The 23,702-nt window shown below is 38.8% G+C and overlaps 1 protein-coding gene and 1 pseudogene across 1 annotated transcript; both read left to right on the top strand.

Moving 5' to 3' along the window:
- Positions 1–10,256: 10,256 nt before the first annotated feature.
- Positions 10,257–13,474, top strand: LOC107145725 (lysine-specific demethylase 4D-like). The gene has a single exon (XM_015489693.2). The coding sequence runs from the start codon at positions 11,534–11,536 to the stop codon at positions 13,472–13,474; it is 1,941 nt and encodes a 646-aa protein (XP_015345179.1). The 5' UTR covers positions 10,257–11,533.
- Positions 13,475–16,603: 3,129 nt separating this feature from the next.
- Positions 16,604–23,336, top strand: LOC107145724 (annotated as a pseudogene).
- Positions 23,337–23,702: the final 366 nt, after the last annotated feature.

Raw genomic sequence — 23,702 nt, 5'->3', positions numbered from 1 at the left:
ACCATCATTAATAGTATACAACAACGGTAAAACTCCTTCTTGGAAGGGATACTAAAATCAGAAATTCATAAGACCCAATGATTTATTTATGAGATGCCCTGAATAGGGAGAGTTTAGAGTGAGGGTTGGTATTTCAGCTTTAGCATGATGTTTAACAGCTTTTCACAAGCCAACCCTGACTTGCAGGAAATGGAAAGAAAATGGCCCAGTTAGAGAAGAGGCCCAGTCTAGAGAAGGAATTGCTGTCCTTTTGAGAGCACTATGTCAAAAAGGTCACTGGAAAGTCCAGATTGGTTGACATGGGTAGAAAGGATTGTGGGGGTCAGGTCCCAGTAAGTCTCTAGATTTAGGGAGTTAAGTCTGTGAAGATGGCAGAGAGGGAGAGAACATAAAGATGAATTTGAGTTTTCCCCCACTCACCAGAAGGTGTTTGTGCCAAGTGGCTGTGTGTGCCAAGGTCAGGGAATCCCTCCTTCTGGGAGCCAAGAGGAAGTCTCAAAGCTAGCAGGGAAAGGTGTTTTCCCCACAGCAATCCAGCTTTGGAGCCATTCTACTAATGACCTGCTCCTTTCCCACAAAGCGGCAATGAAGTGCCTCATGTGAAAACAACTTAGCGTTTTTAAAAAGTAAAACAGAGTTCTGCATTTTTATGAACTTGATGAAAGTAATATTTCAGACTGTGCAGTGGCCAGGAGCACCCAGTTATCAACAGTGCACAGACCCTTGGCATCTCCAGCACCTTCAACTCCCTGTGTTTTTTGGCATCTCCATTTTTACAGGGTTATTCACACCCAGGTGAGTTCAACTTTCCCCTTTAGTAATTTCCCTTTTTTGCAGGGACTGTTTGGGTTTGGGCTCTGGCTTCAGAGGAGCAGGGATCCTTATCCCCACCACTTTTTTTGTACTGAGGATTGACCCAGTGGTGCCCTTTTTATTTTTGATTTTTAGACAGGTTATTCCTAAGTTACTTAGGGCCTCACTAAGTTTCTGAGGCTGGACTTGCGAACCTCCTGTCTTATCTCCCGGAGTTATAGGTGGGATCATAGGTGCAAACTACCCTGCCCAGCAACTCCCCTTAATATTAACATCTTGTATTCGTGTGGTATTTTTGTTACAACTAAAGAACCCAAATCAGTGAGTTCTTGATAATTAAAAACCTTTGTTCATTCATATAGTAGATTTCCCTTGGTTTGTGCTGGGGATGTAGCTCAGTATAGAATCCTTGCCTAACATATCTCCCTATTCTTGAGGCTAGAGTCTGTTTTCTATTGCAGCATCCCGATGAAAGCACCACATGACATCTAGTTTTCACCTTCCTTAGCTCTCTCTTGGCCATGACAGTTTCTCAGGCTCTCCCTGGTCTTGAGGAAACATTTGCACAGAAACTTGAGGTTTTGGGGGAGAGCTGGTCTTACACACTGTAGGATACCCCTAGATTGAACTCTGATGTCTTTCCTATGATCCAATGGGGGTCATTTCCAGGGTACACATTATCAACATGACTCAGGACTCCACATTGAGCTGGCCAAAATAGTGGTTGTCAGGTTTCTCCACTGTGGAGTTACTATTATGCACTCCCCACCCTTTCCCCTGCTAGCCATATGCACCTCTGGAAGGAAGTCACTGTTCAAGGACAAGAGTAAGGACAGGGACAATGCTGTCTTCTTCAGGGCAGAGCTTCTGTGGAATTTATTTGAATTCTTTTGCAGGAGAAATTTGTCTCTTCTCTCCCTTTTTTTCAAGCTAGTCTATCATTTATGTATATCTATATGAAGTTAGAGATATTTATTTTGTACCTTGGCTGTAATTGTATAGTATTTTAGCTTGAAGTGGTGGTACACACCTGTAATCCCAGCAACTCAGGAGACTGAGGGAGTCAATGGGATTATAGATGTGTGCCACCATGCCCAGCAACTCCCCTTAATATTAACATGTTGCATTTTTATGGGACATTTGTTACAATTAAAGAACCAAAATTGGTGAGTTCTTGATAATTAAAAACCTTTGTTCATTCATATAGTAGATTTCCCTTGGTTTGTGCTGGGGATGTAGCTCAGTATAGAATCCTTGCCTAACATATCTCCCTATTCTTGAGGCTAGAGTCTGTTTTCTATTGCAGCATCCCGATGAAAGCACCACATGACATCTAGTTTTCACCTTCCTTAGCTCTCTCTTGGCCCTGACAGTTTCTCAGGCTCTCCCTGGTCTTAAGGAAACATTTATACAGAATCTTGAGGATTTGGGGGAGAGCTAGTCTGACACACTGTAGGATGCCCCTTGATTGGACTCTGATGTCTTTCCCATGATCCGATGGGGGTAGCTGTGTTTCTGCCCTTTTTATCATATTGTATCATTTCCAGGGTACACATTATCAACATGACTCAGGACTCCACATTGACCTGGCCAAAATAGTGGTTGTCAGGTTTTTCCATTGTGTAGTTATTATCATGCACTCCCCACCCCTTCCCCTGCTAGCCATATGCACCTCTGGAAGGAAGTCACTGTTCAAGGACAAGAGTAAGGACAGGGACAATGCTCTCTTCTTCAGGGCAGAGCCTCTGTGGAATTTATTTGAATTCTTTTGCAGGAGAAATTTGTCTCTCTCCAATTTTTTCAAGTTATTCTATCATTTATGTATATCTATATGAAGTTAGAGATATTTATTTTGTACCTTGGCTGTAATTGTATAGTATTTTAGCTTGAAGTGGTGGTACACACCTGTAATCCCAGCAACTCAGGAGGCTGAGGGAGTCAATGGGATTATAGATGTGTGCCACCATGCCCAGCAACTCCCCTTGATATTAACATCTTGCATTTGTGTGGGACATTTGTTACAATTAAAGGACAAAATTGGTGAGTTCTTGATAATTAAAAACCTTTGTTCATTCATATAGTAGATTTGATTTCCCTCAGTTTGGGCTCGGGAAGGAGGATAGCAGTTCAAAGTCAGCCACTTCATAAGACCCTAAGCAATTTAGGGAGACCCTGTCTCAAAATAAAAAGTAATAAGGGCTCCAGATGTGGCTCATTGATTATGTGCGTCTGGGTTCAATTCCCATTACTAACCCCCCCCAAAAAATTGCTTTAAATTGGTCAACTCATTTGAACTCTTGTCATTGAGAGCCATTTCCAATGGTTTCTGTTTCTCTTTGGATTCTCCCTTCAATGCTTTTGTTTGTATTTAGCATATTCTTATTTTGTAGCAATACAGGATGCTCCTCTTTCATTGGATATATTTTCTGCTCAGTTCTAGATAGTTAATTTATTTTCTTAAGTTGTCTGATTTCAGTTTTATTAACCATCTCAACTTTTGTATCGGTTTGTTTTCCCTTTTGTTTATTTATCATTCTATCATTATTTTTAACATTCATTTTCCTTTGTGTAATTTTATATTGTTTGGTTTGTTTAATTGAGTATACATAAAGATGAGTGAATATTTAAAAATACAGATACTAATTTTCAAATAAATATGGTTGGGTTCATTACTTTTATTGTTGATTTCAGTTTTATTTCATTGTTTTTGAGGATGCCTAATATATTATTGCATGAAATTTTAATTGATATTTATTTTGTAGGCCTGTAATTGGTATGTACTTATAATTGTTTTATGTTTATTGAAAAGGATTTTCCAATTGTCATGTATTTGTGGTTGGCTATGTTTGAAGTTGTTAGGTTTGTTTTTTAAACATTTTTATATCACAATTCATTTTATTGTCTACTCTGCATAGGATTCAGAGGAATGTGTTAGAAAAAACAAAAAATCCAAACCAAAACAAAAAATTCCCAGCATCACTGATGATTTTTTCCTTTAATTTATCACTTTCAGTCTGTTTTCTGTGACTCAGCACTGTGTTAGGTGCATAAATTTCATCACTGTATATAGTCCTAGTTCTTTTTTTTTTATTTTTTAAAGTTCTTCTTTGATCCCTTTTTTTTTTTTTTTTTCTTGGTGGTGGGAGCTACCAGAGGATGAGCCCAGGGGCACTCAGCCAGTGAGCCACATCCTCAGACTTGTTTTGTATTTTATTTAGATACAAGGTCTCACTGAGTTGCTTAGCGTCTCACTGTTGCTGAGGCTGACTTTGAAATCAAGGTCCTCCTGTTTCAAACTTCCCTCAGCCCCTAGGATTATAGGCATGTGCCACCTCACCCAGCTCTTTCTTTGATCTTATAAATACATTTGCTATTGATATTGCTACCCCAGGTTTCTTTTGCTTAATATTTGTCTGAATTATATTTTTCCATCATCTCATGTTTCAAACTCCTAGCTTTAAGATTGATTAATGATATTTTTTAAAGGGGTGGGTATATATTAAGTGGGATGTCAAACCAGAGCCTAACTCTGTGATTATATTAGTTGGGAGCTAATAAGATTAAAACATCACTCAGGTAGGACTCCAGGATCCTTGGTACTTGTGTTTTGTTTAATGTGTAGCTACAAAGAGGAAATATTCCTCTGGGTCCTGGAGTATGTCTGTAGGAAATTCAGATTTTGTTGGTGGAAGGTAAGTTGCTTTATTTCTCTTCTTTCTGAGATAGAGAAACCATCATTTGGAAGTAGCAGAAAGTAAACACTCTTGTGTTTCACATTTCCTTAAGTAATAAAATATTAAAATGATGCATTTTACTTTAGAAAGTACTTCCTGGTTTTAAAAAATCATCTTCTTTATTCATACAGTGAGAAAATATTAAGTGCATGTCATTTCTGTTCTTTTTATTTTGGGTACCAGGGATTGAACCCAGAGTCACTTAACCACTGAGACACATCCCCAGTCCTTTTAAAATTTTTATTTTGAGACAGGGTCTTTCTAAGTTGCTAGGGCCTTGCTAAGTTGCTGAACTGGGTTTGAACTTGCAATCCGCCTGTCTCAGCCTTTGGAATATCTGGGATTGCATGCACCTACAGTCTATATTTTTTCATTGGAAACTTGAGTTTTTCTTGTTAAAAAACTTGAAATCAGGACAGGGGTGAGGTTCAGTGGTAGAGCATGTGTTTGGAACATTTATGAACCTGGCTTCATTATCCAGCATCAAATAAAAAAAAAAGAGAAGTGAAGAGTTTTTGTTATTCCATTTTGTAATTGATTAGTAACTGGTGTGCAGAATGCTATAGATTTCTATATGCTGACCTTGAATCTAAAAACTTTGCTGAGCGCAGTGTTTCTAATAACATTTTTTCTTAATCCTAAGCAGTGATTGAATTTTAATTAGAATGCTATTAAAAATAATGATTATTGGGCCTGTATAAGTAAGTACATGTTTTGTGACTGTTTACCTGCTTACTGTTTTACAAAAAAATACTCTTTTTTTTAAAAAAAAATAGAGCTTTATATTTATACATAGTTATTGGGTTCATCCAGATAATCTCCAAGATGCATGGAAATCTATGTCAGTACATGACCTCCCTCTTCTCCCTGACTTTACCCTCCCATCCCCCCTCCCCTCTCCCATTCTTCTTCTAATCGTCTAGACTTCCTTTTGCTCCTCTATTAATTTCTATTTGATTGGTTCTTTATGTTATCCTTCCCTCCCCCCTTTCTTTTATTTTACTCTAGCCTTCACAAATGAGAGAAAACATTTAACCTTGAAGTTTCTGAGTCTGGCCTATTTCACTTAGCATGATATTCTCCATTTCCATTCATTTGCTGGAAATGCCATAATTCCATTCTTTTTTCATGGCTGACTAGAACTCCATTGCATGTATACACCACAATTTCTTAATTCATTAATCTATTGACAGTCATTTTGGTTGATTCCATTTTTAGCTATTGTGAATTGTACTGCTATAAACATTGATGTGGCTATGTCACTATATTATGCTGATTTTAGATCTTTTGGGAAAATACAAAGGAGTGGGAGTCATATGGTGGTTCATCCCTAATTATTTGATGAATCTCCTTTCTGATTTACAGAGTGGTTGTCCTAGTATGCAGTCCCACCAACCATGTATAAGCGTTCTTTTCCCCCCACAACCTTGCCAGCATTTATTATTGTTCACATTCTTGATCATTGTCATTTTGCCTGGAGTGAGATGAAATATTAGTGTAGGTTTGATTTGCATTTCCCTAAGTGCTAGAGATGTTGAACATTTTTTCCCCATACATTTGTTGGTCATTGTGTTTCTTCTTTTGAGAAGTTTCTGTTTAGTTTTTTTTTTTTTTTGCCCGTTTATTGATTGAGTTATTTTTTGGTGTTAAGTTTTTTGAGTTCTTTGTATATTCTACATATTAATACCCCATCAAAGGAAAAGATAGCCAAGATTTTCTCCCATTCTGTAGGTTCTCTCTTCATGCTGTTAATCATTTCCTCTGTTATGCAGAAAACCTTTAGTTTGATGTCATCCCACTTAGATTCTTGGTTTTATTTCTCGTGCTTTGGAATCTTGTTAAGGAAGTCAGTGCCAGCAAATACAAAACAAAGTGTTGACCCTATGTTTTCTTCTTGTAAAGTTTCTGGACTAATTCCTAAGTCTGATCCATTTTGATTTGAGTTTTGTACCGGATGAAAGAGAGGGTTCTAGTTTAATTTTTCTACATTTCTAGTTTTCCCAGCATCATTTGTTAAAAAGGCCGTCTTTCAAAATACATTTTTAGCACCTTTGTCAAATATCAGACAGCTCGAAGTGTATGGATTTGTCTCTGTGTCTTTTATTCTGTGTCATTGGTCTTCCTGTCTATTTTCACACCAATACCATGCTGTTTTTATCACTACATTTCTGTCGTAAAATTCCAAATCAGGCATTGTGGTGCCTCCTTCTTTACTTTTCTTGCTTAGTATTGCTTTGGCTGTTCTGGGTCTCTTATTCTTCCAAATGAATTTAAGAATTGTTGTTTTCTAATTCTGTGAAGAATGTCATTAGTATTTTGATGGGGATTGCACTGAATGTGTATATTGCTTTTGGTAGTATGGACATTTGGACAATTTTGATTCTGCCTATCCATGGGTTGTCTTTCCATCTTCTAAGGTCTTCTTTAGTTTCTTTCTTCAGTGTTCTATGATTTTCATTGTAGTGCTGTTTTATGTCCTTAAGTTTTCTTTTTGGGGGGGTGAGGGAGGCTATTGTGAATGAAATGGTTTTCTTGATTTCTTCCTCAGATGAATTACTGTTGTAGTATAGGAAAGCTATTGATTTGTGGGTGCTGAGTTTGTATCCTGCTACTTTGCTAAATTTATTTATAAGCTCTAGGAGTCTTCTAGTTGAGTTATTTTGGGTCTTGTAGATATATGATCATATGGTCAGCTAACAGAGATTGTTTGATTTCTTCTTTTCCTGTTTGTCTCCCTTTGATTTCCTTTTCTTGCCTGATTGCTCTGATTAATGTTTCCAGGGCTGTATTGAGTAAGAATGGTGAGAGTGGACAGGCTTGTATCTTTCCTGATTTTAGAGGAAATTCTTACAGTTTTTCTTCCATTTAGTATGATGTTGGCTTTGGGTTTGTCATAAATGGTCTTTGGGCTGGGGTTGTGGCAGTAGTAGAGCACTTGCCTAGCATATATGAGGCACTGGATTTTATTCTCAGCACTGAGTATAAATAAATAAAAAATAAATAAAGGTCCATTTTTAACTAAAACATATTTTTTAAAATGGCCTTTTTGATGTTGAGTGTAAGTTCCTTCAATCCCAAGCTTCTCCAAAGTTTTTAACATGAATGGGTGTTGAATTTCATCAAAGGCCTTTTCTGGGTCTATTGAGATGATCATGTGATTTTTGTCCTGAATTATGTTTAAGAGATGAATTACATTTATTGATTTGCATATGTTGAACCAAACTTGCATCCTTGGGAAGAAACCCACTTGATCGTGGAGTATTATTTTTTGATGTGTTGTTGAATGCAGCTTGCTAATATTTTAGTAAGGATTTTTGCCTCTATGTTCATCAAGGCTATTGGTTGTAGTTTTCTTTCCTTGATGCATATTTCTCTGGTTTTGGTATCAAGGTTATACTGGCTTCATCAAATGTATTTTTGAGTGTTCTCTCCCTTTCATATTCATATAATAATTTGAGAAAGCCTGATAAAGAGTCTGCTAGGACTCAGATGAGAATCTATCATATCCTAGGCTTTTCTTTCTTTCTTTTTTAATTAAAAAAGTTGATGAAACTTCATTTTATTCAGTTATTTATATGCAGTGCTGAGAATCAAACTCAGTGCCTCACACATGCTAGGCAAGTGCTCTACCACTGAGCCACAACCCCAGCCCCTTTTCTTTATTTTTTCTTTTCTTTTCTTTTCTTTTTTTGTAGTCTTCTATGTGCTGTTTCAATTTTATTGCTTAATATTGGTCTGTTTTGGTTTTCTTCATTTTCCTGATTCAATGTGGGCAGCATATGAAATTTGTCAATGTGTTCCAGATTTCCCAGTTCCTTGGAGTAAAAATTTTCAATATAGGCTCTGGTAATCAGAACATGGATTTCAGAAGAGTTTGTGGTAATATCTCCTTTTCCATCTCTGATCTTGTTGATTTGCACCTTCTCACCGTTTCTTTTGCTTAATTTGGCTAAGGGTTTGTTCATCTTACTCATCTTTTCACTGAACCAACTCTTTGTTGTGTTGATCCTCTGCAGTTTTCTTATACTCAATTTAATTGATTTTGACTCTGATCTTAGTTATCCTGTCTTCTACTGGCTTGAGGTTAGTTTGGTCTTCTTTTTCTAAGACCTTGAGCTGGAATATAAGGTTATTTATTTGGAAGATCTCTTATTTTTTTTTTCTTTTTGTGGCACTAGGAATCAAACCCAGGACCTCATGCATGCCAGGCAGGCACTCTACCAATGAGCTATATCCCTAGCCCTCTCTAATTTTTTAATGTAGGCACTCAATGCTACAAATTTTCCTCTTAGAACTGCTTTCATACTGTCTTAGAGATTTTGATATTTTATATCTCTGTTCTCGTGCATTTTTTAAAAAATATTTTTTGTTGTAGATGGACTTTTATTTTATTTATTTATTTTCATGTGTTGCTGAGAATTTCTTGATTTCTATCCTCATTTTTAATTCTATCCCTTCTTCATTTAAAAGAGTTTTGTGCAATCTCCATCTGATTATGCAGTTTTTATCATTTTTCTTGCTCTTGATTTCTAGCTTTATTCCATCATGATCTAATAGGATACGTGGGGTTATATTGATTTTTTTGTATTTGTTAAAATTTACTTTGTGGCCTAGAATATGAACTATTTTGGAAAAAGTGCCATGTACAGCTGAGAAGAAGGTAAATTTAGCTGTTTTGTGGTGGAATATTCTATAGATGTCCATTAGGTTAATTAAATTTATAATATTATTTAGGTTGGAGATATCTTAATTGACTTTATGTTTTTGATGTCCTGTTTATTGATGATAAAGATATACTGAAAGCACTCACTATTATGATGTTGGGGTGGGTCTATGTGGGATTTAATATCATGGGGTATCTTTTTTTCCATGTAATTGGGTGGGTTGACATCTGGGACATGAATATTTACTATTGTTTTATATTTTTATTGGGTTGTTCCCTTGTCTAAGATATAGTGACCATCTTTGGCTCTTCTGATTACTTTCTGTTTGAAATCTGCTACAAAGTATTCTTCATGAAGGGAATTTCTACCTCTTTTTAAAAATTAAGAGTTAAAACATACATAATGCATATTCAAATAATTATTAGAGATTAAGTTATTTTAATTTTATTTCTCATGAAATAATATCCTTTTTTCAACTATTTGTGTAAACAGTTACACTACTGGATTTTTTTCTTAATATGTACTATTTCTTTTTATTTTTTACTTTTAAATTTGTTCTAATTAGTTATACATGACAGTAGTATGCATTTTGACATATTGTATACAAATGGAACACAACTTTTTCCTCTGGCTGAACATGATGTAGAGTCACACGGGTAGTGTAATCATACATGTATATAGAATAATAATGTCCATTCACCACTTTTCCCACCCCACACCCCCTCCTCTCTCTGCACTCCCCTCTGCCCAATTTAAACTTCCTTTATTCTTCACTACCCCCACTCCTAATTATGGACCAGCATCTGCTTATCACAAGAACATTTGGCCTTTGTGTTGTTTGTTTGGCTTATTTCATTTAGCATGTTACTCTCCAGTCCATCCATGTACCTGCAAATGCCATAATTTTATCCTCTTAATGCTGAGTAATATTTTAGTGTGTGTATATATACCAAGTTTCTTTATCCATTCATCTGTTGAAGGTCATCTAGGTTGCTTCCACAGCTTAGCTATTGTGAATTGAGCTGCTATAAACATTGATGTGCCTGCATTACTATAGTATGCTGATTTTAAGTCCTCTGGGTATAGACCAAGGAGTGGGATAGCTGGGTCAAATGGTGGTTCCATTCCACGTTTTCTGAGGAATCTTCATACTGCTTTCCATTACACTGCTGGATTTTTAAATCATCCTGAAAACCATGAAGTAGGATTAACCTTCTATTTATTTATTTTTTCTTGATAGTATATTTTCATTTAAAGCTTACATAACTCAAGTTTTGTACAAAGCTATATAGTGAAAAATTGGGGTTTCCCTCTAAATCCTTAAGTATCCAAAGTTTAAAAGGTTAATTTTAAAATATCTAAACAAATAAAACAACAAAACCTTTGTGGTGTATTATTCTTTTAATACCCAGCTACATTAAAGATTTCATTTATTTCTTTTTTAATATTTTTGTAAGTTTGCCATTAGAAAAAGTTGACCTATGGGATTTCCAGTGGGGCTTGTTCTGGTTTTGGCATCAAGGTTATGCTAATGGCCTCATAAACCCAAATCATTCTAAAAATATTATAGAAAAGAAAGTAAGAGAATCTACTTACAAAATGATATGAGTATAGGGTTTGGGGACTAGCTTTTTCCCCCAATATTTTTATAGCTACATTAAAATTCCACTTGATTGTTGGATTGAATTTCGAGGGGGTGCTAGAAATTGAACCCAGGGGTGCTTTATCACTGAGCTACATTTCCAGGCTCTTTTCATTTTTTATTTTGAGACAGGGTCTCTCAAAGTTGTTCAGGCATCTTCCTAAGTTGCTGAGGCGGGCCTCGAAATTGTGATCCTTCTACTCAGCCTCCCAAGTTGCTGGGATTACAGGAGTGGGCCACAATGCTCTGCTATAATGGTTGCATTTGTTACATATTTGTACCTGCTCACAATATAAGTATAATTTGATCATTATCATTCCTTACAGACCCAACAAAGGGAAACTCGCTGAGCTGCAGGCTGAGCCAGTTCTTAGATTGTGGTACCTACTCCACTGGAAAATACTATATTTTATCTGAGTAAACTATCCGCTGATCAGAATAGAGTACTTTTGGTGAACCAGCAAAGCTGGAAACGATATATCATTGAATTGGAGGCTCAAGACTGGGTTACTGCTTCATAGGTAAACAAACATACTTAACAGAAGAAAGGAAGGAGGGAGTAAGAAGGAAGGAAAGAAAAGAAGGAGGAAGAAGACAAGGAGAAGAAATAATAACCAAACATTCTCAGGAATCTATAATACATCTAAGGTTGTAGAATCTGTTGCCGAAAATATTGCACCATGAAGTCTGCTCACTCTGGTACCCAGACAAGTAGTTCCACCATTATGACATTCCACCCAACCATGGAAGAATTCTCAGATTTCAACAATTATATTGCCTACATGGAATCCCAAGGGGCACACAGAGCTGGCCTGGCCAAGGTAATTCCACCCAAGGAATGGAGAGCCAGGCAGTCCTATGATGATGTCAGTGACATCTTAATAGCCACTCCCCTGCAGCAGGTGGTCTCTGGGAAGGCAGGTATGTTCACTCAATACCACAAAAAGAAGAAAGCCATGACGGTGAGAGAGTATCACCTCCTGGCAGACAGTGAAAAGTATAGAACTCCCCTTCACCTGAATTTTGAAGATCTGGAGAGAAAGTACTGGAAGAGCCGCCTCTATGACTCACCAATTTATGGTGCTGACATCAGTGGCTCCTTATTTGATGAGAACACTAAGGAGTGGAACCTGGGACACCTGGGAACCATTCTGGACCTGTTGGAGCAGGAATGTGGAGTTGTCATTGAGGGTGTCAACAGGCCCTACCTGTACTTTGGCATGTGGAAGGCCACTTTTGCGTGGCACACGGAGGACATGGATCTTTACAGCATCAACTACTTGCACTTTGGGGAGCCGAAAACGTGGTACGCGGTGCCCCCTGAACACGGGCAGCGCCTGGAGCGCCTGGCCAGGGACCTTTTCCCGGGCAGTTCACAGTGCTGTGAGGCTTTCCTGCGGCACAAAGTGGCCCTCATCTCGCCTACAGTCCTCCATGAGAATGGCATTCCCTTCAACCTCGTGACTCAGGAGGCTGGTGAGTTCATGGTGACATTTCCCTATGGCTACCATGCTGGCTTCAACCATGGCTTCAACTGTGCGGAGGCCATCAATTTCGCCACTCCGCGATGGATTGATTATGGCAAAGTGGCGTCTCAGTGTAGCTGTGGGAAGTTCAGGGTCAGTTTCTCCATGGACCCCTTTGTGCGCATCCTGCAACCAGAGCGCTATGAGCTGTGGAAATGCGGGCAATACAGGGCGGTAGTGGACCACACTGAGCCTACAGCGCCTGGTAGACAGGCGATGACCACCTGGAGGGACGTCCTTTCACGTAGGAAAGAGTCCCCCAGCCTGAGGCATTTCCCACTCTGGCAAGACCCAGCAGCTCTGGACCACACCAAGCCCACCGCATCAGCAAAACAGAGACAGGTTCCTGGGAGACTGGCGCCTAGCCTGAGACACCTCCGCAGGCAGCGAAAAAGATGCCTCAAATGTCCTGTAGCCACAGGCTGTGGGAGTCGTGGCTGCACCCCAATATGTCCTGCGTCCTGTAGCATATCATCCCCAAATGGTTATATGCAGCCCAGGACTGCAGTTAAGGGTTGCTTCCCAAAGTCTGGAAGGATCGGGTCACGGACCAAAACTGTCAATCGTCTTTCTTCTTGGGAATTGGAGGCTCCTGACCCTACTGTCATGACGCAGACCAAAGGACTCCTAATGGTGGCCACAGGGAACACAGCTTCAGGTTCTGAGCATCAGCCCTTGCTTGAGGATAGAGCTTTGATGAACGATTCTTTATCTGTGAAAGCTGTGCCCTATTTTCCTGCCAAGGCTTCTGGATGTTGCTGTGCCCCTGATCTTCAACCCTTGGGTCCCCCACTGGATCCTGACGAACCAATGCACCCTGGCCCATGCTTGCAATCTCTGGATAACTTCACGCTGAATCTCCCTGAAATTGTCCCACTGACTGCTCCTGACATCATTCCACCTGTAAGAGTTGCCAAGGATGCTACTGGGGACTGCATGACACCTGCTGAGGTTGTAGGCTCCGACCACTTTTATTCCTCTATGTTTCTGGATCCAGTGGAGGTCTCCAGGATCTTCTTGCCACTAGAGGGATTTGAACCTTTGACTTTGGAGAAGCCTTGGCCACCAATGGATGGTCTTAATCTTGGCTACTGAGTATATTGTAAATGTGACTGTGTCTTTGACCCCTAATCCTAGTGTTTTGGTTCAAATATAAATTTTCCCCCTGAACTCATTCAGAAGAATTGGTCCTGTATGAGTGCTATTGTTTACCTATGATGTGTCCAATAAAGCTCAAGTGTTAAAAAATGCAATAATTTCTATAAGAGAAATGATTAGATCACAATAGGTATGACCTAATCATTGAATTAATATAGTGATATGGATTAACTGGGTCAGAGCTGTGGGCACATAAGGTGTGGCTAGAGAAAAGTAGATCACTGGGGGCTTTTGGGGTTTATATTTTGCTTTTGATGAGTATTGATTTTTCTCTGCTTCCTGGTTACCTTGTTCTGAGCTGCTTTTCTCTGCCACACTCTTCCACTGCGCTGTTCTGCCTCACTGAGGCCCAGAGCTATAGAGCTGCCCAACCATGGAACCTATGAAACCCTGAGCCAAATAAATGTTCCCTAAGTAATTCTTGCTGGGTCTTTTGTTCAAGTGATAAAAAACCTGATTAAAACAATGAGTCTTATGTTAATGGTTTTAAGAGTATGGAGAGTTAATCTGTGTATAGTGTTTAAGGTTGGACCTTTAGAATGTGATTGGTTTAGATTAGGTCCTTAGGGTCCAGCTGTCATGATAGAATCCTAGTGATATTATAAGGAGAGGGAAAGAGACCATATATACACAGAGATATATACACGCTCTCCCTACCATATGATGCAGCCAGTAGACACCCTTACAGGTGACTGCATCATCCTGTTTGGACTTTCATTCTCCAAAATCATGAGTCAAAAGAAATTTCTATGTTTGCCAAGTAGTCTGCTTCACATATTTCATTATAGCAACGAAGTGCTAGCAGATCCACTCAGAAAACTTGGAAGGAACCATAAATGTTCTCAGCCATACAGCAATTCTGGCATGGGCCTGTCTCTAGTACCTGTTCCCTGTTACTTTCAAGAATTGACATTTCTGAGGATGCCTGATGCTTTCTCCCACTATAACAACTAGGGCTCACTGTGGCCTAGGAAGTGGATCTCCCCACCCTATAAGCTGCCACAGGAAGCTGTAGCATCTCTTAGGGACTCTCAGACCACTCCTGAACATGGCTCTGCCTGTGGCCCCTACCATGGTCTAGATGCCATTCCTCCCTCTTATTTCTTACGGCCTTGTTTTCTCCTCTATGGTATATGCTTCTAGTCCCCACAATCATGGGTCAACATTGGATGATGCAGAGAATCTAAGTGAGCTTCTTTTCTTTATCCCCAAATTCCATCAGGTGTCTGTCCTTAATCAGCCTTCCCCTGGATCTTGCCACTGCCAAAGTGAGGCCCAGTAGCACCTCACAGCCTGACAAGTATAACATGCTCTGCTTCCCAGGCTACCACCAACCACTGCTCCTGAAGAAACTAGAACTTTTGACCAATTGAGTCTGGTAGTTCTGGCCCCAGGCAGGTTTTGTAACATTATTGTGTTTAGGAAATTTGTTATTTCTAATGTGTACCCACAAAACAAAGAGGAGGAACCCTTAAAATATATTCTTCATATCAAAATTGTATGAAAGAGATATATCTAAACAGTGTTCCAAGTAGATAGAAAAAAATATAATTGGCAAAACTGTACCAAGGAAAATACAAACAAAGAAACCTCACTGGAGTCATGGATCTTAGTATCAGACTAACAAAATGAGACCAAAGCTATATAGAGGAAGGGTGTGTGTGTGTGTGTGTGTGTGTGTGTGTGTGTGTGTGTGTACTTTTTTTCTACTTGTAGATGGACACAAAATATCTTTATTTATTTTTATGTGGTGCTGAGGATCCAATCCAGTGCCTCACACATGTGAGGCAAGCATTTTACCATTGGGCTACAGACCTGGCCTAGAAAAAGGGCACTTAAAAAAAAAACAAATTGTAATTATTAACATATATGAATTATGCAAATTAATGAGTTTTATTCTGACCTCTCCCGACATGAATATATCATGCTTTGATCATGTCCACTGTCTAGAAGGTTCTTCATAATACTAAAGAACTCTTTAAACACACTTTGCAATGAAAGTAAAGCAGTTATGAATGTCCATGAAACTTTTTCTTTCATTAAATATCAAAATATTTTTCTTGTGGTTAAGTATATGTAACATATAATTTATTTTCTTAATAATTTTAGTGACTATAAAAGACATTCTAATTATACAACCATCACAACCACTATCCATCTGCAGAGCCTTTCCTCTCCACAAAGTGGAACTCTACCCATTAGGCAGTACTTCATATTACACACTGCTCCAGCTGCCAGAATCCATTATTCTTCTTCATTTCTGTATTAATTTGACTATTATGGCACCTACAACAAGTGGGATGATACAGTATGTGTTGTTTGGTATCTGGTTTGTTTCATTTAGTATAATGTGCTCATTCACATTGTAACATGTATCAGAACTTTCTTCTTCTTCAACACTAGACTCTGTCCCAGTCTGTACGTACACAACATTTTGTGTATCTATTCATTCATTGATGGAATTTGGTTTTTTTTCCCACCTTTTGGCTGTTGTGAATAGTGCTGCATGAGCACTGATGTACAAAAATCTTTTAAAGTCCTTATTTAAAGCCATTTTTATCACCCTTTAGATTCAGTTCCCTATTCTTTATTAAAATCATGCATGTATTGACCATATTTCTTACTAAATGACTACAGTATATTACTTTTTATATAATTATTTCTTAATTTAAAAAATTATACCTAAGGTTATTATTTTAGATGTAAAATGAACTGTGGCATTCCTGATGGGCATTGAGAGTCTGCTGAAAGCTACAGATCTTCCCCTTCAACAACTCTACACACGTGAAAATCTAAACATTTCAGGGAACTCATGGTTCTGTTCTGTTTTATCCTAGGTGACAGGTTTATAATTCCAGTTTCTTTCCATATTTCCTCATTGTGAGGGTCTGAGGCTTTGGAGGAACACATTTATTCCTCCCTTCATTAGTACAGCCTGGATATAGATATGCTCCATGTCTTACTCTTACTGGTAGTCTCTCTAGATTCCATGTGGCTTTTCTGGGTGTGGTGGACAGGAGGCTGTACAGTGCCAAGAAGCTCTTCCCAAGCTTCACACACTCAAGCATGTGGGATCCCATTGCAAGGTGTGGGCTGGACTGTGTAGTGCTCCCCACTTGTGCTCTCACAGGTCGCCAAGGTTCTGACTGTATCCAGAGCAGGTGGGGTGTGCTTGTAGGAAAATGCAGTGGCTTTGGAGTATACATCTGAATCTGGAGAGTGGAGTCTCTCTCTGCTTCTGATCACCATGATGTGAGCTGCTCCCCTCTGCTACACTTTTCCACTATGATGTTCAGCCTTACCTTGAGCCCTGAGGAATGGAGCCCGCCTTCTATGGACTAAGACCTCTGAAACCCTGAGCCCTCAAATATACTTTTCCTTTTCTAGAATTGTTCTGTTCAGATCATTTAGTCACAGCAGTGAAAAAGCTGACTACAACACTACCTGTTTGTCCATGTTCAATAAGTTTTTCTTATATTCTATTTTGTAAGATCAAGAGAAATTGATTTAAAAAACTTATATACAGATAAGTGTAGAACTCTCTTTGTTCTCTCTACTTTTAGGCTTTTCTTCACTTCTAAGAAATAATGAGTTCTGCGTATCTTCACGGTTCTAACCATAAGTCTGCACACAAAAGTAGTATGTCATTTATGTTTCACCAACTTCTTCTCCACTGTGTCATCGTTTTAGAATGCTCAGTGTACAAAATCTAACCCTACTGCTACACACACAGATCCCGGCAACTTCAAGAGTCAATGGGCAATTTTCATTCTATCTCTTCCTCTGCTGTTGGACAAATGGATTACTTTCCCATCATTTTTTTGTTGTTCTATGGATTGAAACCAGTGGCCCTGAATCATCCCTCAGCCCTTTGTATTTTTTCTTTTGAGAGAGGGTCTCTCTAAGTTGCTTAGGGTCTCACTAAGTTACTGAGAGTACTCTGAACTTGTAATCCTTCTGCTTGGGCCTCCCAAACCACCAGGATTACAAGTGTGCGCCACCATGCCCAGCTACTTGCACAACTTAGCTACCTCATACAGTACTTCACTGAATGTCTTCATACTCAGAAATAAGTTTGATGAGTTGTATTTATGTTTACTTTCAAGATTTCTGGGGACAGCTAGTTTGGTTTTCAATTTCTATCTCCATTAGTACTCTGTATCATCACACCTATTAATTTTTCCTGTCAGTAAAAAGTACTGTCTCATGCATTTCTCCAGTTATTAGTGCTCTTAAACATCTCCACATATATCTTGGCCCTTTGGATTTCTTCTGTTTTGGATTGTCTGTTCTAGGACTTTGCTTACGTTTTTGAGTTGACTATTTTTAAAAAATCAATCTGTTGTCATTTTTTAATGTTATTATTATTTTTTACAGTACTAAGGATGGAGCCTAGGGATTCTTTGCCACTGAGCTATACCTCCCAGATCATTTTATTTATATTTTTGTGACAGGATCTCACTAAGTTGTCCAGTCTTGGCTAGAAATCGTGATCCTCCTACCTCAGTCTCCTGAGAAGCTGGTTTACAGGCATGTGGCACTGTGCCTGACTTCATTTTAGGACACTAATTCATTTTCTCCTTCACGCACCCATGTTCTCTCTTTCTCTGGTACCAGGGATTGAACCCAGGTGTGCTTAACCACTAAGCACATACCCAGCTCTTTTTCATATTTTGTTTAGAGACAAGGTCTTGCTAAATTGCTTAGGGCCTTGCTAAATTGCTGAGACTGGATTTGAACTTGTGATCCTCCTGATTCAGCCTGCGAAGCCACTGGAATTACAGGCCAGGCCAAGCTCCATAGTCTTGAACCTTTAGAACTGTGAGCTGAACAAATTTCTTCAAAAATTATCAAGCCTCAGGAATTTTATTGTACCATTGTAATAGTGGTCCATTTCATGCTTTGAATATAGCCCTTGCTGCTCTGCCAGGGAGGCTTATTTTTAATTGCACATGTTTTTCTTTTCCTCTTCTCCCTCTCACCCTCCCTTTCCTTCGAGCAGAAAACTAGATTATCCGTTCCCATCCCAGGCCAAATTATCTGTATTTCAGCACAGGCCCACGACAGGAAGGAGAGGGAACCAGAAGACCTAGAAAGTGACTATCTTCAAAATTAGCAAATAAATTTCAGTACCCATCAGGGCAAACCTGGGATCCCCTGTCAGGGCACGCCTAGAATTTAGCCCTTGAATAGCTTCTTGAAGAACCTTCTTTGACCCCTTATGGGCAGAATCACAGTCTCTGGGACAGGAGTCCCCTATGCCTTCCCTTTGCTAGCAAAGCAATAAACCTTTTTCCTTTTTCTTAAACCTGTATCTTCCTTATTAAATTTGCACTAGGGACAAGGCATTGGTAACAGCAACACAAAACAGACTAAGACCCTGGCCTGTCTATTTTGTACATACATGTATTTGTCCACTTAAACTCAAATGTCACAGTTTGATAAGTTAAAAGTCACTTTTTTTAAAAGAGAGAGAGAGAATTTTTTAATATTTATTTTTTAGTTTTTGGTGGACACAACATCTTTATTTTTTTTTTTTTTAATTTTTATGTGGTGCTGAAGGATAGAACCCAGAGCCCTGCGCATGCCAGGCGAGCACGCTACCAATTGAGCCACATCCCCAGCAAAAAAAAAGTCAGTTTTTTTTTTAAAGAGAAATCAACTTTGAGATTCTTTTTTGAATATCTGATATCTTATTTGAATATCATGTCACTTAATGTCTCCATGACTCTATTTCCTCACCTGAAAATAGAGTTTATAAGATTTTCCTTGTAAGTTATTGTGAGGATTACGTCAATGATTTTTTGAAGAGTAAATTAAATAGTGTCTGGCATTTGAAAGTCACCAAATAACACATATGTTCTTTTTTTATGTACTCTCATTAGTTTTCAGGGAAACAGACCTTAATGGGATACCACTATGCCTTTGTCTGACAGCTGAACACTAGGATTTTTACCTAGGATTTTCAGAGGTGAAGAGCAATGAGCACCCTCATACAGAGCTAGTGGGTGTGATTTGATACTAGGGAGGATTGAACTGAGGGATGCTCTACCACTGAGTTACATCAAGGCTGGCCTCAAACTTGCAATCTTCCAGCCTCAGCCTCCCCAGTTGCTGGGATTACAGGTGTGAAACCACCACACCAGTTATTTTAGCTATTTTTAGTAATATTTTGATTATAACTGATGAGGGACTTCCGTTCACCAAAAGGCATGATACAGGAGGGTAAAGACAAACCAAGGAGTTTGAATAGATACTGTAATACTCATATCCAACAAAAAGCTATATTATCAAGTATATAAAGAGCTATTACAGTTGACTCTCTGTATTCATGGGTTCCACTGCCTCTATGGATTCAAGCAATCATGGAGTAAAAATATTTTTAAAAAATTAAATCTGTATTGAACATATATAGACCTTTACTCTTGACACTCCCTAAACAATAGAGTATAACAACTGCCTCCATTGCATTTACATTGTATTAGGTATTATAAATAATCTAGACATGATTTGAAGTATATCAGAGGACACATGTAAGTTATATGCAAATACTTCACCATTGTTTATAAGGACATGGGCATTCATGGATGTCCATATCTTCAGGGAGTTCCTGGAACCAGTTCCCTACACCCCAGATACTAAGAGATAACTGTACAAAAAAGAGAACCCAGATTCCTGATATTTACCTATGATTTGCAGAGGTGTAGAGCAATGAGCACCCTCATACAGAGCTAGTGGGTGGGTAATTTGGTAAAAAATTGTTGAAAAGCAGTTTGAATGATAGTTTGCATTCATGTTCTATGACCAAGAGATCCATTCATTAATATGAGTCCACATGAACACCTGTACACAGTGTACGAAGTCCAAAAATGATCAGGGTAATTGTAAGAGGCGAAAAGTTGAAAGAATTCAAATGCTCATCAATAGCAGAAATAGTCATACAATTGAATACCTTATAGAAAGAAACTGGAATAAAGTACAGCTACGTGGAGCAATATCAGTGTCAAAAAATTATACATAAAGCATATTTAAATATATAACTATGATTCTTTGTATGTAAAGTTCTATAACGTTTTAAAAACTGGGCCAAATTTTTGTTTATATAATTTATTAAAATTCTTCTACAGGAAAAAATTGTATTTTCTCTCCAATTTTTAAATTTATTCAACCATTTATTTAAATCAGTGTGAATTTGTTTTATACTTTGGATTATACTACAATACTATTTTTATTTCATTGCTTGCTCAGTTTCTTTGAGAGCTGACCATTAGGAATGGTGTTATACGCCCTTTAACAGACCCCAGTGTTTTTGTTTGTATTTAGCACATCCTTATTTTCAGCATCATAAGACAATGGAGGTTCATTCCATGTATTTCCTGCCACTTTTTTGTAACTTTTTTTTTTAATGTTTTCCTTTTATTTAAGGAGCGGGTCCTGGGGATCAAACCTAAAGCCTCAGGCTGGGACTGTAGCTCAGTGACAGAAAACTTACTTAGCATGTGTGAGGCACTGGTTTGATCTTTAGCACCACATAAAATAAACAAATAAAGGCATTCTGTCCGTGTACAACTACAAAGGAAATTAAAAAAACAAAAACGTAGATCCTCATACATGTAAGCAAGTGCTTTACCACTGAACTATACATCAGCTCTTTTCATTTATTTATTTTTCATTTTGTGACAGGGTTTTGCCCAGGCTGACCTTGAGTCTGACCTCGAACTTGTGATTTTCTTGTGTCAGCCTCCCCAGTAGGTTAAATTATGGGCATGCACCACCATAGCTGGCTGGAAACTTTTTTGATTAATATTACTAGTACTTTATTTTATTTTTATTTAAAATAATCACATTTCAGATTTATTAATTATTTCTACTTTTTAATAAACTTTTCCTTTTGTTTGTCATTCTGCCATTTTTATATCTCATTTTCTCTTTTTAAGCATTTTTAATACTTATAGATGGATAGAATATCTTTATTTTATTTGTTTCATTTTTATGTGGTACTAAGTGTTGAACCTAGTACCTCACACATGCTAGGCAAGTGCTCTGCCACTGAACTACAGCCCCAGCCCCAATATCTCATTTTCTTTAGCAATGTCCTGTTTTGTATGGTTTTACTTTGCTTTTGCTAGCTGTTTGTATTGAACCTAAAAATCAATAGGTTTTAGAAACCTAGATATTAATTTTCAAATAAATATGGTTTTGCTCTGTGTTTTTATTGTTCACTTTAAATTTTACTTTATTGTGGTCAAGATTATGTCCAATATATTAATTCTGTGGAATTTAATTAATGTTTATTTTGTAGTTTGGGTAAGTTTTTGTAAATGGTTTCTATGCATTGAAAAGCATTTTCCATTCGCTTTGTGGTTGTTGCAGTTTAGATGATCAAAGTTAAGTCTGTTGCTCAAACTTTTATAGCATTGTTAATGTTCTTCTATGTTATGTTGGTCTTTTAAAAAAGCCCTTTGCATGATGTGTTGGTTTTACCTTATAATGCTCAGTCTTGTGTTTCTGTATCTCAGCTCTGGGTGGTTAGGAGCGTGAAGTTATTTGCTGCAATGTGTTCCTAGTGAGGTTTTTTTTTTTTTTTTTTTTTTTTTCCCCAATAGCAATAACATGTCTCTCTTTGATCTTATAAATCTATTTTGTATTGATATTTTTATCCCAACTGTTTTTTTTTTTTTTGGTAATCTTTGTTTGCCTTTTCTGATCCTTGATTTTCAACCTCTTGATTTGATTAGACTGGATTAAAAAGGGGGAGAGTGGATGGGTATGGATTAAATGAGATGTCAAATTAGGAACCTAGCTCTGTGATTACATTAAGTGGGTGCTGATTATATTAGAGCAGAATTCAGGTGTATAGCCAGGGTGTTCCTAACCTGGGCTTTCTGTGGATGGCAGCTGCCAACAGGAAACTTTCTCTGTGTGCTGGAATATACCCACCTGGGTCCAGGTGGTCTGTGGGAACGCAGGTATGTTCACTCAATACCACACACACACACACAAATAAGCCATGATGGTGGGAGAGTATCACCTCCTGGCAGACAGTGAAAAGTATAGAACTCCCCCACACCTGAATTTTGAAGATCTGGAGAGAAACTACAGGAAGAGCCGCCTCTATGACTCACCAATTTATGGTGCTGACATCAGTGGCTCCTAATTTGATGAGAACACTAAAGAGTGGAACCTGGGGCACTTGGGAACCATTCAGGACCTGTTGGAACAGGAATGTGGAGTTGTCATTGAGGGTGTCAACACGCCCTACCTGTACTTTGGCATGTGGAAGACCACTTTTGCATGGCACACGGAGGACATGGAGCTTTACAGCATCAACTACTTGCACTTTGGGGAGCCCAAAACGTGGTATGTGGTGCCCCCTGAACACGGGCAGCGCCTGGAGCGCCTGGCCAGGGAGCTTTTCCCGGGCAGTTCCCAGGGCTGTGAGGCCTTCCTGAGGCACAAGGTGGCCCTCATCTCGCCCACAGTCCTCCATGAGAATGGCATTTCCTTCAACCGCGTGACTCAAGAGGCTGGCGAGTTCATGGTGACATTTCCCTATGGCTACCATGCTGGCTTCAACCCTGGCTTCAGCTGTGCGGAGACCATCAATTTCGCCACTCTGTGGTGGATTGATTATGGCAAAGTGGTGTCTCAGTGCAGCTGTGGGGAGGCCAGGGTCAGCTTCTCCATGGACACCTTTGTGAGCATCCTACAACCTGAGTGCTATGAGCTGTGGAAATGTGGACAAGACAGGGCTGTAGTGGACAACACGGAACTCATTTTGTGGGTCAAAGAGAACTGATCACCTGGGTTCATCAGAGACTTGATCCACTTGACCCTCTCCTGGGTCTGTATGGAGACGGAGGGGGGGGATGGCTGTGGCCTAGCTTGGGACTTGTCCTTGCCCCCACTCCCTCCTCTGCCCATGTGTCCAGAAGTACCAGGTACAGAAGCCTGTCTTTGTGGCCTACAGAAGTGCTTGCTGCCCAGCCCAGAGATGCTGCTCCCAGAGTTCCCAAGAACCCCCCATCTCTGTCCCCCATGGTCATTCTTGAGTCTGTGTGGCCCAGTCCTTCTCCCATTACCTGGCAATGTGTGAGTGGTGGATGACTTTGGGAAACTTTAAACTAAGAAACTGACTCCAGACTTCACCCAAGAGGTTCCTATT

Source organism: Marmota marmota, unplaced genomic scaffold (genome assembly GCF_001458135.2).
Source record: "Marmota marmota marmota unplaced genomic scaffold, marMar, whole genome shotgun sequence".
NCBI lineage: Eukaryota > Metazoa > Chordata > Mammalia > Rodentia > Sciuridae > Marmota > Marmota marmota.
The sequence above is the reverse complement of the archived record's forward strand: the minus strand, read 5'-3'. Positions and strand labels throughout refer to the sequence as shown.